Here is a 14,211-nt window from a genome sequence, read left to right on the forward strand (position 1 = left end):
GCTGATTCCCTGATGACCTGGATGGAATTATGTGATTCTTCCTTAACCCATAGTAAGTCCCACTCAGTCCCACTACTTCAAAAATGGGGAAAGTCAACACTTCCAACTCCCGAACAGGCTTTTGGGCACTAGAGTTCTCTATATAACTCTATGAATGAAACATAAAAAAAAATAAAAGCCTACACAAAAATAATGATCTTTGTATCGGGTCATTAGTTACTGTAGCCTACAAACATTTTATCATCATTCAAATAAACAAAGCGGGTAAATCTGACATTCCCCATGTGTTGTGTCGTGGTAGCTGGCTGTCTAGGACGAGTTATTCCAGGTCAACCCAAGGCTCCTGACATTTTAAGCTGTGCAGCACCTGTTTGAATGATACATTAGCATTATCTTAGTGGCACTGGTAGTTTTTCCAAGCATGCCATTGGCTTTTATAGGTAGCCAAATATTGACATGTGATAAAGGAACCTTGTGTGAGATTATAGGCCAGATAAACAGAGCAGGAGGCTGAACGTCTGTCTTTTGACTGTTTAAAAAGATCATGTTTTTGTTTTATGAAAGTTGCACACCCCCCCCCAATTTGCCGGGGAATGGCTGCTACAAGGTGTCGAAAGCGTTCCACAGAGATGCTGGCCCATGTTGACTCCATTGCTTCCCACAGTTGTGCCAAGTTGGCTGGATGTCCTTTGGGTGCTGGACCATTCTTGAGACACACAGGAAACTGTTGCGTGTGGAAAAACTCAGTAGTGTTGCAATTGACACAAACCGGTGCGCCTGGCACCTACTACCATAACCTGCTCAAAAGGCATTTAAATATTGTGTCTTGCCATTGAGGGTGAATGGGCACATACACAAATCCATATCCCAAGGCTTTCAAAAATCCTTCGTAAACCTGTCTCCTCCCGTTGATCTACACTGATTGGTGGATTTAAGTGCCATAAGGGGTCATATCTTGCACCTGGATTCACCTGGTCAGGATGTCATGGAATGAGAAAGTGTTCATTCCTACCTCCTTAAAACATGTTCCTACGTTATAATTGAATGCATGTGCAATTTACTTCAATCATAGTCTACAAACATAATTACAAGAGAAAAGTAAACATCTTTGACAAACGATATGAAGACAGAAATACAGTGTGCGACAACAGTCAGCTGTGTGTGTGTGTGTGTGCGCGCGACACATTCTCCTCAAACCTATTGGAACAACTTATTGTGATTGCGTCATACACCATTTCATTGTGGGCCTTTGCCTTACACAAGTCTGAAAATGAACACTGGATCAAAAAAAAAAAGTCATTGTTTATTTCGTTATGTGAAACAAAGTCAGATGTCAGTGGTCATGTTTGTGATCCAGGAATGATAAGCTGATAGTCGGGAGAAGACTGCTGGTGTGCTGATGTCACAGTTCGGGCTGCCCCATGTGACCACCCCAAAGAGGAAGAAGACCCCATTTATTTTCTGGCAGAGGAGTGGAGCACCAGAGTCCCCCTATAGATAGGGAAGAAATAAGAAAAGACTTGATATATTACACTAGTGTTAACACAATGTAACTATAACAACGTAGTGAACGTTCGCGTGCACTAGTCCAGTCGGGTATTCAACATCAACTTAGAATCATTCCTCATTTTTATGAAGACCACTCGTTCACATCAGTAGTGTTAGTTCATAGCCATTTTACAACCATTCATTGATCCAAATCATCACCCAGGTCTTCATGAGTACACCTTAGAGTTAACCGTCCCACTATACATACCATGCAGGAGACAGAGCCGGCTGGGTCTGTACACAGCTGAGTGTCCGTGATGAGATCCTCTCCCCAGCTCGCTCTACAAGCGGTCCTGTTGACCAGACCCAGCCTGGCCTGGTGCAGGGTGGCTCTGCTAACCTTCGCTAGGGGGAGACAAGAGAGCACATTATATATTTATATAGAGAAGGATGCTGCCTATTTATGATAATGAGTAAGAGCAAGACCGATGAAACACCGTGGATGCAGGAGGAGGAGTCCCTCAGTGGTAAACCGGCCACCAACAGCACACAAGAACCTATGGTCATGAGCTTTGTTGCTGTACATACGTGCCGAGTTGCTGGTTCCCCAGCCTGTTGTCACACAGGACCAGCTGTCATCCAGCTTCAAATCCTCATCTGGGAGGCAAACTGGAGACACTGTGTCATCTAAGTACATATCAGAGAAGAAAACCACCAGAATAAGCATCCTTAGATGTCACATGCTTTAGGCCTGAAAGCAAAGTTAACAGTCCTGTAAACCAGTCAAGCAAAACAATCAGTGAGCTAAAGTAACCCATTCTGGAGGAGTATTTGATACCAAATCGAGCTGGAACACTGAGCTTGATGAGTGTGAGGTCAGAGGTCGGAGGGAAGGTTCCGTCGTGGGGGTGGCTGAACACCTCATCCACCGGGATGGTCTGGGCAGCCATGAACCTCAGGTCGTGACCTCCCAGCACCACTGTGTCAACTGTAGCTCTGAAATAGAGAGAATAGACCCCACTAGCCTTGTTTCACTGTCAAAAATAAAATTAAACCATCCAGTGTTCAGTGAACTAACACAATGTCAAATACAGGTAGCCTACTCAAATAATTAACATCCAATCACATTAACCGTTACTCTCTCGCGGGAATTCCACTAACGGTCCGTATGTAGCCAAACGTAGCTGCTGCTCATCCCATTTGCTCAAAAAAAAAAAAAAAAGGCCAGCGTGCATAGACACATACTGCTACTACCAGCAGTACTAAACCTGCACCTGTCGACAACACAAGTTCTTCTGCTTCCACAAGCACATCCAATGCTAGCATCAGTAATTCTACATGTGTTGTTAGCCCAGCTAGCATGGACACTGACAGCTGTGAAACATGCAGGCAAAGAGCTACTGCCCCCTTACCCGGGAAAGCACCGAACAGAGGGACGTTGGACCATCGAAGAGGAGCAAATGATGAGAACTACATTGATTTGGGGTTCACTTATACTGGGAGTAGTGCCTTTCCTCAGCCACAGTGTGTTATATGTGCAAAACTACTATCTCACAACTCGATGAAACCTTCACTCTTGCGCAGACATTTAGAAACAAAACATGCCAACTTCAAATAAGCCACAGGAGTCTGAGCGAGAATGAAGACTTTTGAGTAGTAAGACATGTATAAAAGCAACAGATAACATTAATAAGAAAGGGGCTAGAAGTGTTTCCTATGGTGAGCTACCGAGTGGGTAGGACAGTCAAGCAACCTTTACTACACAGAGATGTGCTGGTTATCAAGGGGCAAAGTAATTACATGTTTTTTTTTTTAATTGAGAGACGAGCTTAAAGTTCTCTTCACTGACCATCATTTTCACTTGTCTGATGACGAGTTTCACACGACTGGCCTATCTGGGTGATGTTTTTTCCTAGTCTGAATGATCTGAATCTAGGATTATAGGGACTCTCCACAACTAAATTCAATGTTCGGGACAAGATTGAGGCTATAATTAAGAAGTTGGAACTCTTCTCGGTCTGCATTAACAAGGCCAACACAGGTTTTTCAATCATTTAATGATTTTTTTGTGTGCAAATTAACAAGCTTTACAGACAATGTAAAATGTGAAAGTGAAGCACCGGAGTGAGTTGGGTACGCAATTTCGCAGGTACTTAACAGAAACGGATGACACATACAACTGGGTTCTTTATCCCTTTCATGCCCTGCCTCCGGGTCTCCTACCGATATCTGAACAAGAGACCCTCATCGAAATTGCAACAAGCGGTTCTGTGAAAATGTAATTTAAATCAGAAGCCACTGACAGATTTCTGGATTGGGCTGCACTCAGTATCCTGCCTTGGCAAATCATGCTGTTAAGAGACTGATGCCCTTTGCAACCACGTGCCTATGTGAGAGTGGATTCTCCGCCCTCACTGGCATGAAAACTAAATACAGGCACAGACTATGTGAAGAAAATTATTTAAGACCGAGACTCTAATACATCCTTTCAAGGACATCCTTCATTAACCTGTGGTGAGTTATTCACAATTTTTGATGAACAAATAAGGTTTTATATGCAAGATTGCTAAATAAAGAGCAAAATAATTTATTTGTGTCCTGGTCCTATAAGAGCTCTTTTTCACTTCCCACGAGCTGGGTTGTGACAAACACTATAGTGTTTGTGCGTGTGGCAGGCTTACAACGATGGCAAAAAATAACATTTGAGAGCGCGCTGACCCTGGTGCTAGAGGGGGTACACAGCCGGAGGTTGAATGTTTGAAGGGGTAGATTACAGACGATAGTGTGTGTCCTGTGTCGGTACTTGGTGACTGACTCACTTGCTGTGGCAGTGTTGCGGTGCCAGGACCCAGTGGTGGTGGATCAGGGTCCCACTGCAATAATGTCTCCCTTTGGACTGCAGACTGACCTGCCAGGGCCAGGAGTTGGCGCAAGCCTCTGTCACACTCCCCACCCGCACCGCACCCTCCAAGGGCACATACAACCACGCTGGGCGGGAGTCCAGCCGGCAGGCCAATACCTTACTCTGACCACAACTCTCTGGGAGACAGGAAGAGTGTGAGTACCAGAGGGTTAGTGGTCAAACTGAATATGATCTGCGGTTTTGATAATGCAATGTTTTGATAAACAAAATACAATTTGATGTGTTGGCAGGAAGACTAAAATTAATCAGATGTTCATTTTTACATAGTTAGTTAACTAATTTAGCAGTGACATAACCTACCTTCAGTCACAGTAATACCATCAAACATAGACTTTTCACCTGTTAAAAATAAAAGATCATAAATACATTTTCTGAGTGCTTAAAATGAAATACTTTTCCAGGGTTGGGCTCCAAGTGTGTACATACCTTGAATTAATTCATTGATCCAGTCTAGGTAGACCTGTACTTTAGTATAGACCCCAGGCCTCTGGGCTCTACCACAGCCCACTCCCCAGCTGACCACTCCAGCCAACTCATACCGGGACCCTGTGTAGCAGGACAGAGGTCCACCTGAGTCACCCTGCAGGAACAACCACATCACAAGACCGGGATAACAGGACAGACTTTTTATATGAAAGTAGAATACAATGAACGGGATAAATAAATGAGAGCACGGTCAGGGTTCGAGTTCACTACCTGGCAGGCGTCTACACCTCCTTCAGGGTCTCCAGCACAGAACATGGTGGGCTGAACTACACCACGGTAGAACTTGTTACAGTCCTCTAGGGACAGGCAGGTCACATTAACCTCCTGGAGTCTGTTGGCACGAGGCCCATCTGAGAGTAGAAGAGTAGGAAAAGGGAGAAAGAGCACACGAAGAGGTGAAAACAAGAAACAGGACCGTCCTCACTGTGAATGATCAATTATGATTTAATGTCAGTCATGACCCCAGAAGACCATACCTGACCTTTCTTATAAAGAGAAAAAAGGCAACTGCCTACATTTCTTTTTGAAATTTAGGCAATCTACTGACTCTCTCTGGTGGTACCCCAGCCGGTCACTGTGCATTGCTTTTTGGGTTCGATTGGCCTCATCCATATCTCTATGGGTCTCACACACTGGTTGAACATCAGCGGGGTCTTCAGCTTCAGCAGGGCAATGTCATGCATCTTTGTCATGCGGTTGTAATCCTTGTGGGTGACTATTTTTGAGACTGCAACCAACTGAAAATAAATGTGTGCCTTAACAGTTAAAATGTCACCGCAGAATAGTAATACAGAATTTTTAAATATGTTTAATGACTTGAATGTCATTCGTCCATGCGTGCGTCCCACCTGTTGACATTCTTCATTAGGATTCTCAAGGTCATGTTTACCCGCCATCACGGTCCAGAAATCCACTTTGTTATACCTGTAAAACGCCATCCATAATTACTTTGATTTCTCTAGCTATACATCCATTCCATTTATGGTCACTTGAACTTCCAGAACTACTCACTGCTTGAAGCAGTGTGCGGCAGTCAGAACCCACTGAGGGGCGATGATGGCACCACCACAGGCTGGCATGGTGGTAAAGCCTAGGGATACCTGCCATGGCCAGGAGTGGGCCCAGGCCTCCACACCACCAATGATCCTCACCTCCATCTCCTGCTCTGGCACAAAGGACCGAACCCCTGCCAGATCTGCAACAAAGCTCAGAGGTTACAGGTTTCTTTATTGGTGTGGGGGGGATATGCAGTGCATATCTGGTCTTGCCAGTAGGGCTGATGCTACCAGTGTTTGTGTAGATCAATGTGCGCATTACATATAGCCAGAATAGATTCTGAACCTACGCTTGCTTACAGCTGCCCAAGAGTTTTCCCGGACTTAAATGCTTTAATTACATCAGCAAGTTCTTGGTTTGGTGCTCTGTGGGTGACTGTCACTTGTAACAAGTTGTATTAAAAAATTAATTTGGTGCATTTTTCCACATATTCCATCCAATTCACTTTATAATATATTACACTTGATCTTTCTTACGTTGCTCCATGTATTTTTCCTCTAACTTATTCTGTGCCTCTTAGTTTTTATTGACATCTGTACGGTTAGTCCCATTTACTTTGTTAATACGAACTCTTTTGACCTAAATTGCATTTGTTTTAAAGATTAGTATTGAATTGCATGGCCTCTAAAGCCACATTTAAAAGTGTCCCATACAATAAGGGAACTGCTGTACGTAGAGTCGGAAAAAGTTATAAATTCTTCTGTTATAAATTCTTCTGTCCTGGTTAAAAACAAGTTATCATCCAATAGGCTTTGATTACATTTCCAATATCCTCGCCCACGTGGAAATTCTGTAAGAGTAATGTATATGCCAATTATTTGATGGTCCGACCGCATTCTGTCAGCACTATCTTTTGGTGCCAGGGAGAATGACATAAGAAAGTAGTCAAGACGACTAGCTTGATTGAGCCTCCACCATGTAGATCTCACTAGCTCAGGATATTTAAGCCTCCATTTATGCACTAGTTTCAATATACCGATGATATTCGTGATTTCCTTAAGTGCATGGGGATGATCGTTTGTAGGACGAATTATTTTACGGTCCATCGAGTTATTTAAAACAGTATTATAAATCTCCAACCATAATAAATGGAGCATTGTATTTCTTGATCAATTATCATATATTTTCAAAGCAGAATGATCATCAATATTTGGACCATACAGATCTATGAGCCAAATCCGTTTGTGGTCCAATAACATATTTAAAATAATCCATCTACCTTGCAGATCTATTTGGACAATTTGCACATTCAGATCAAAATGGTTGTTAATTACTATCATCACCCCTTTTAGTTTCTATGCCCAAGTGAAAAGTATATGCCTCCCCCTACCAGTCCTTTTTCCACACAACTTAATCTAAAATTGTTGAATGCGTGTCCTGTAAACAGATATTATATTCCATCTCTTCAAGCCAGGTAAATACTGATTCGTATTTTCTTACTGTCCTCTAAACCATTTCAATTATAACTGGCTTTACGTATTTAACCACAATGAGACTCAATTCCATTTATCATAATATGTTTGGAAACTTACCATTAAAAAGTACCACAATATTTGAGTGTCCATATATTTGCGTCGCTACTACGTAGACCTCCAATTGTTCTCCACTATTCCACCCGCTAAAATCTACCCCGCCACCCCAGGTTGGGTTGTAGTCAGCGACAGGCAGATCGCCCCTGTTCCACTGTATCCTAGAGATTGTGACCCATCCTTAAAAAGAGCACACAGTTCCAACGCCCTCACCTCGATTGTTTTATGATTCACTGTTAAACGTGTTCTTCCATACCTTCAAATTGAAATCCACTGGTGAGGGTTGCATTTCCCTCTTCTGTTCCGTTCAATGCACAATTTTGAAGATTCTGTACAATTTCAGTCTGGTTATGTACATCTAAAGAGCATGGTCAAAAATCACAGACGAATCACCATTTACTCAATCAAGTCACTACAACAAAACTAGAACGAAAATCAATGTGTTGCCCTTACCGTGCTGGATTCCAAGCCCCAACACAGACAGATACACAATTAGGAAAACAAGCATTTTCATCCAAAGTGCATTAAAAAAGTTTTGCTTAAGACCAATCGGAATAAAAATGAAACTTGACAATGTGCCTTTCTACTTTGAAGCGCTCATCAGCTTCCCACGCTGCACCTGCCACCATCATCACCTAATTAGATTCCTTAACATGTCATGTACTCACTAGGCCAGATGAGGGCAGTATAGACACATTTCATATGACTTTCTCCCATTCACAATGATAGAGACACTTCAATTTATCACGCACCGACACCAGTTAATAAAACATATATTTATTTGTATGGTGCAAATCAATCTCAGTCATTGCACTAGTCAGTTCATCTTTATCCTATTGTATATTCCACATAAAATATGCATTCACGATCATCATAGCAACATCAACAGCAACAAATAATACACAGCGTCAGAAATGTTGAGCGGATCAGAGGGTAAGTGTTAGGCCTTAGGAGGAGTCTACAGACACTAGCTTACTTGTACTTGTGGAAGGCTACATTGAGCAGACGTTGCTTGCTTCTCAGAGGCTCTGCCATAGCTTGAGGTTAAAAGCACATGTTGTCAATGTGCTCACGGAGCACACTGACACCTTGTCTTATAACAGGGCTTATGTATCCCAGACAAGCTCAGGCTAAGGGGTTGCAGGTGCCAGATTTGAGTCAAGGCAAGCCCAAACCTAAGCATGGATATACAGTGACTTCAGAAAACTGTCCTTCATGTAGAATGATATTGTTGGAGCATTTACTGTGATCATGACACCCAATACATTAAAAAATCTCAACATGGGTTTACTTGTGGATTTGCTCATCAGCAGCGATGAGGGAAGTGATCACAGATGTAGTGCCTAAAACAGGATTTAACATGATATTAAATACGAAAACAAATAAAAACGAAACAAAACATTTTAAAAAACAGATCAGTTTGTTTGAAGCTTTTTCAGGATGGGCGATGTGTGGAGCTTATGGTACTGTCTTGAAGAGAGCTGATCCAGTCCGCTCCAATTTGAAGTGCTGCTGGCTGAATCTCCATCTCCACTCCTTCGGGTCCTCTCTCCATCTGCTTCCCCCAGAATGTGACTCCCGTCACAGGCTTAACCAGCCTCATGCTCCCCTGGAAGCTCCATCACTCCCAGTCTGATTCCATACCCTGCAACCCTGTCATGTTCACCATAATCTCACATCATCAACCAGGTAGGTTGACTTAAGAAGAAGTTTTTTTTATTTTTAACCGTACTGTTGGGGCATCCAGGGTCCTTGGTCCCCAACTCATGCCCAGGATAGAGCTGTGTCTCTGGGTTAGTCTAGGCCCCGGTTAGCCTCCTCTCCAGCCGGTCCAGCTTGGCCAGGTTCTCCTTCAGCAGCTTGGAGCCAGGTGTTAGGATCAGGGCCCTCTGGTAGTACTGCCTGGCTGCTGCATAGTCTCCCTGCAGTGGATCAAATACAGACATTTATCAGCTCTCATCCTTTGCCATTATTGCTTGATATGCAATTCCGGTATAATCAAAGACTTGATGGCTTGTAAATGGCTTTTTACTTGTGCAAACTAACTCTACTGTGTCGTCATAGTACCTTGATATGTTGAATTCCTCCCATGTTCATCCAAGCCTGCGATTGGTCAGGTTTTAGTTCCACTACCAGCTTGTAGCTCTGTAATGAAGACCAAGCATACCTTAACATAAAGTAGTTACAACCAACGATCACTAGGTGGCAGTAGGGTTCTTATGCTCGGGCTATAAAGTGAATATGGAGGGAGAAAAGTTGACTGAGAAGATTACTGAAACTTTAAAATCGGCGCAACATGTTGTGTGTCTTTGAACACCAAACACCCTGAAACAATAGAATATGCAATCAAAATAACACAAGCAGACATTGGATCCGTTTCAACCTTGTCAACCACCACACCCCAAGCCCGCATGATCTCAATTGGCCCTTTTGTGCCTTTTCTTAGAAGGGGAACAACACCCGAACAAGAGCTGGAGCCCTGGCGCCTGGCCAAGACCCACTGAGAGAGACAGAACTGCAGAGTTTATCTCTAAAAGAAACCCTGAGAATAAACTGTTCAACATAGAAGGCCTTTATTGACTTCCTGAACTGAAGAAAGACGGAGAGATGGAGGGAGAGAAAGGGAGTGAGGGAGTGGAAAGGGAGAGAGAGACAGGGAGGGAGTGGAAAGACAGAGAGAGAGGAACGAGAGACCTGCTGTATAAGCAGAGAGAGTTCAGCACGAGGAAAAAACGAAAGAAAGAGAGGGAAGCGAAATAAGTTTATCTTAGGACACACTCTCTCTTGTGAGAAGTGTGGTTGGGCGGAAATTAGCTTATTTGTTGATGCAGACAGTGGAGGAGATATGGTGTTATTTTAGTGACAAGGCGGAAAAAGATCAAGGCAGCGAAAGGCCTCTACTTTCCGGCTACCCGGATAAAGCCATAAATAAACTTCAGTTAGTGCTAAATACGGCTGCTAGAATCCTGACTAGAACCAAAAAATGTGATCATATTACTCCAGTGCTAGCCTCCCTATACTGGCTTCCTGTTAAGGCAAGGGCAGATTTACTACAAAGCATTACATGGGCTTGCTCCTACCTATCTTTCCGATTTGGTCCTGCCGTACATACCTACACGTACGCTACGGTCACAAGATGCAGGCCTCCTAATTATCCCTAGAATTTCTGGGCAAACAGCTGGAGGCAGGGCTTTCTCCTATAGAGCTCCATTTTTATGGAACGGTCTGCCTACCCATGTGAGAGACGCAGACTCGGGTGACAACATTTAAGTCTTTACTGAAGACTCATCTCTTCATCATATGATTGAGTGTAGTCTGGCCCAGGAGTGTGAAGGTGAATGGGAAAGGCTCTGGAGCAACGAACCGCCCTTGCTGTCTCTGCCTGGCCGGTTCCCCTCTCTCCACTGGGATTCTCTGCCTCTAACCCTATTGCAGGGGCTGAGTCACTGGCTTACTGGTGCCCTTTCATGCCGTCCCTAGGAGGGGTGCGTCACTTGAGTGGGTTGAGTCACTGACGTGGTCTTGTTTGGGTTGGTGCCCCCCCCCTTGGGTTGTGCCGTGGTGGAGATCTTTGTGGGCTATACTCAGCCTTGTCTCAGGATGGTAAGTTGGTGGTTGAAGATAACCCTCTAGTGGTGTGGGGGCTGTGCTTTGGAAAAGTGGGTGGGGTTCTATCCTGCCTGTTTGGCCCTGTCCGGGGGTATCATCGGATGGGGCCACAGTGTCTCCTGACCCCTCCTGTCTCAGCCTCCAGTATTTATGTTGCAGTAGTTTATGTGTCGGGGGGCTTGGGTCAGTTTGTTATATCTGGAGAACTTCTCCTGTCTTATCCGGTGTCCTGTGTGAATTTAAGTATGCTCTCTCTCTGAGGACTTGAGCCCTAGGACCATGCCTCAGGACTACCTGGCATGATGACTCCTTGCTGTCCCCAGTCCACCTGGCCGTGCTGCTGCTCCAATTTCAACTGTTCTGCCTGCGGCTATGGAACCCTGACCTGTTCACCGGACGTGCTACCTGTCCCAGACCTGCTGTTTTCAACTCTCTAGAGACAGCAGGAGCGGTAGAGATACTCTTAATGATCGGCTATGAAAAGCCAACTGACATTAACTCCTGAGGTGCTGACTTGCTGCACCCTCGACAACTACTGTGATTATTATTATTTGACCATGCTGGTCATTTATGAACATTTGAACAGCTTGGCCATGTTCTGTTATAATCTCCACCCGGCACAGCCAGAAGAGGACTGGCCGACCCTCAAAGCCTGGTTCCTCTCTAGGTTTCTTCCTAGGTTCTGGCCTTTCTAGGTAGTTTTTCATAGCCACCGTGCTTCTACACCTGCATTGCTTGCTGTTTGGGGTTTTAGGCTGAGTTTCTGTACAGCACTTTTAGATATCAGCTGATGTAAGAAGGGCTATATAAATACATTTGATTTGGAATGCTGTTTGATGTGATTTTATTTGCAAACTTTGTATCTCTTCTCTCTCAAGTGTGTCCGCTTGAACAGGAGAAATAAAGCACCCGGCACTTAGAAGATCCACAGGTGCCCTTGAAACCCCTGCAGATAATATACTTCATGTAGGAGATGCAAATCGTGTTGTTCTTAGGGAATATACCTAAAAATATGTTATTTTCTTTATTCCTAGTAGCTTTCGGGGAGATTGGGATATATGAGCCAATTAGTGGTTTCGTTCTGTAAGAAGTAAAGTTTGAGGTTATAGGAGGTTCTAAAGTTATTCACAGAGGTGAAAGGAGAGAAAAGAAAAGAGAAGGGAAAAGTGGATAATGAGGGCGAGAGAGGGGTTATGCCTGTGAAGAGGGAGAGAGACGGTGAGGAGGTGACGGTATGACGGTGAGGAGGGAGAGAGAGGGGGGTAATGACGGTGAGGAGGGGGAGAGAGAGGGGTAATGACGGTGAGGAGGGGGAGAGAGAGGGGTAATGACGGTGAGGAGGGGGAGAGAGAGGGGTAATGACAGTGAGGAGGGAGAGAGAGGGGGGTAATGATGGTGAGGAGGGAGAGAGAGGGGGTAATGACGGTGAGGAGGGAGAGAGGGGGTAATGATGGTGAGGAGGGAGAGAGAGGGGGTAATGACGGTGATGAGGGAGAGAGAGAGGGGTAATGGCGGTGAGGAGGGAGAGAGAGAGGGGTAATTACGGTGAGGAGGGAGAGAGGGGTAATGACGGTGAGGAGGGAGAGAGAGAGGGGTAATGACGGTGAGGAGGGAGAGAGAGAGGGGTAATGACGGTGAGGAGGGAGAGAGAGCGAGGGGTAATGACGGTGAGGAGGGAGAGAGAGAGGGGTAATGACGGTGAGGAAGGAGAGAGAGAGAGGGGTAATGACGGTGAGGAGGGAGAGAGAGAGGGGTAATGACGGTGAGGAGGGAGAGAGAGAGGCGTAATGATGGTGAGGAGGGAGAGAGGGGTAATGACGGTGAGGAGGGAGAGAGGGGTAATGACGGTGAGGAGGGAGAGAGAGAGGCGTAATGACGGTGAGGAGGGAGAGAGAGGGGTTTGACGGTGAGGAGGGAGAGAGAGAGGGGGGTAATGTTGAGGAGGGAGAGAGAGAGGGGTATGACGGTGAGGAGGGAGAGAGAGAGGGGTAATGATGGTGAGGAGGGAGAGAGAGAGGGGTAATGACGGTGAGGAGGGAGAGAGAAGGGTATGACAGTGAGGAGGGAGAGAGAAGGGTATGCCAGTGAGGAGGGAGAGAGAGGGGTATGACAGTGAGGAGGGAGAGAGAAGGGTATGACAGTGAGGAGGGAGAGAGAGGGGTATGACAGTGAGGAGGGAGAGAGAGGGGTATGACAGTGAGGAGGGAGAGAGGGGTATGATGGTGAGGACGGAGAGAAGATGGTGTAATGTTGAGGAGGGAGAGAGAGGAGAGCGTCCAGCAGGAGACAAAGTTAATTAGGTTGGAAAGTTTGAAACATTTTTGGATGAGGAGAGAGGGAGTCTGAGGGAGAAGAGAGAGCAGATGTAGAAAAGTATGCAGAGTAATGTGTGTGTGTGGAGCCTCCTGTACCTCGAAGGCTCTGTCCAGCTGGTTCATCTCTCTGAGCTGGTTGCCCTTGGAGAAGTGAAGCTCTGCCCTGACAGACATGTCTATGGGGTTTTGCAGTAGTGCCTTGTCTAGAGCATCCAGAGCCTGAAGGAAGAGGAGAGAATTAGTACACATTTACAGAGGTTACCACATACACACACACACGCACACACACGCACATGCACACACACACACCCACTGGGATCCTGATGAGACAGAGTGTTCTCATGAGTGAAGCTCAACCACGACATTACTTCTGTTTCTCGACTGTATCACCAGTGTACACACCCTTCCATGGCTAGGGATAGACTTCCATGGCTAGGGATAGACTTCCATGGCTCGGGATAGACTTCCATGGCTCGGATATACTTCCATGGCTCGGGATAGACTTCCATGGCTCGGGATAGACTTCCATGGCTCGGGATAGACTTCCATGGCTCGGGATAGACTTCCATGGCTCGGGATAGACTTCCATGGCTCGGGATAGACTTCCATGGCTCGGGATAGACTTCCATGGCTAGGGATAGACTTCCATGGCTCGGGATAGACTTCCATGGCTCGGGATAGACTTCCATGGCTCGGGATAGACTTCCATGGCTCGGGATAGACTTCCATGGCTCGGGATAGACTTCCATGGCTCGGGATAGACTTCCATGGCTCGGGCTAGACTTCCATGGCTAGGGATAGACTT

The 14,211-nt window shown here is 45.4% G+C and overlaps 2 protein-coding genes across 2 annotated transcripts in view; both read right to left on the bottom strand.

Annotated features, from left to right (window-relative positions):
* Positions 1-1,272: 1,272 nt before the first annotated feature.
* LOC110500166 (transmembrane protease serine 9-like) lies at positions 1,273-8,094 on the bottom strand. Its single transcript, XM_021577360.3, has 13 exons — positions 7,936-8,094; positions 7,739-7,840; positions 5,909-6,092; positions 5,746-5,821; positions 5,445-5,634; positions 5,108-5,247; positions 4,838-4,991; positions 4,712-4,750; positions 4,308-4,527; positions 2,327-2,484; positions 2,077-2,175; positions 1,757-1,893; positions 1,273-1,491 (listed from the first exon to the last, which is right to left on the bottom strand). The coding sequence occupies exons 1-13, from the start codon at positions 7,994-7,996 to the stop codon at positions 1,327-1,329; spliced, it is 1,725 nt and encodes a 574-aa protein (XP_021433035.3). The 5' UTR covers positions 7,997-8,094; the 3' UTR covers positions 1,273-1,326.
* A 149-nt stretch (positions 8,095-8,243) lies between these two features.
* LOC110501043 (protein O-mannosyl-transferase TMTC1) overlaps positions 8,244-14,211 on the bottom strand; it is a 100,251-nt gene continuing 94,283 nt past the window's right edge. Inside the window, exons 17-19 of the mRNA XM_036957509.2 lie at positions 13,503-13,625; positions 9,550-9,627; positions 8,244-9,404 (exon numbers count right to left, since the gene is read on the bottom strand). Of these exons, the coding sequence (XP_036813404.1) occupies positions 9,282-9,404; positions 9,550-9,627; positions 13,503-13,625 (324 nt within the window). The 3' untranslated portion in view covers positions 8,244-9,281. The remainder of the gene's footprint in view (positions 9,405-9,549; positions 9,628-13,502; positions 13,626-14,211) is intronic.

Source organism: Oncorhynchus mykiss, chromosome 21, assembly GCF_057628025.1.
Source record: "Oncorhynchus mykiss isolate SJ-2025 chromosome 21, ASM5762802v1, whole genome shotgun sequence".
In the NCBI taxonomy this organism is placed as follows: Eukaryota; Metazoa; Chordata; class Actinopteri; order Salmoniformes; family Salmonidae; genus Oncorhynchus; species Oncorhynchus mykiss.

Excerpts from the sequence above, each read along its gene's own strand:
- LOC110500166 (XM_021577360.3), bottom strand. The coding sequence starts at position 7,996 with ATGAAAATGCTTGTTTTCCTAATTGTGTATCTGTCTGTGTTGGGGCTT. Across the intron at positions 7,841-7,935 it reads GGGGCTTGGAATCCAGCACG|ATGTACATAACCAGACTGAA; the intron begins GTAAGGGCAACA and ends CATGCTCTTTAG. Across the intron at positions 2,176-2,326 it reads CAGTGTTCCAGCTCGATTTG|ATGACACAGTGTCTCCAGTT; the intron begins GTATCAAATACT and ends ATATGTACTTAG.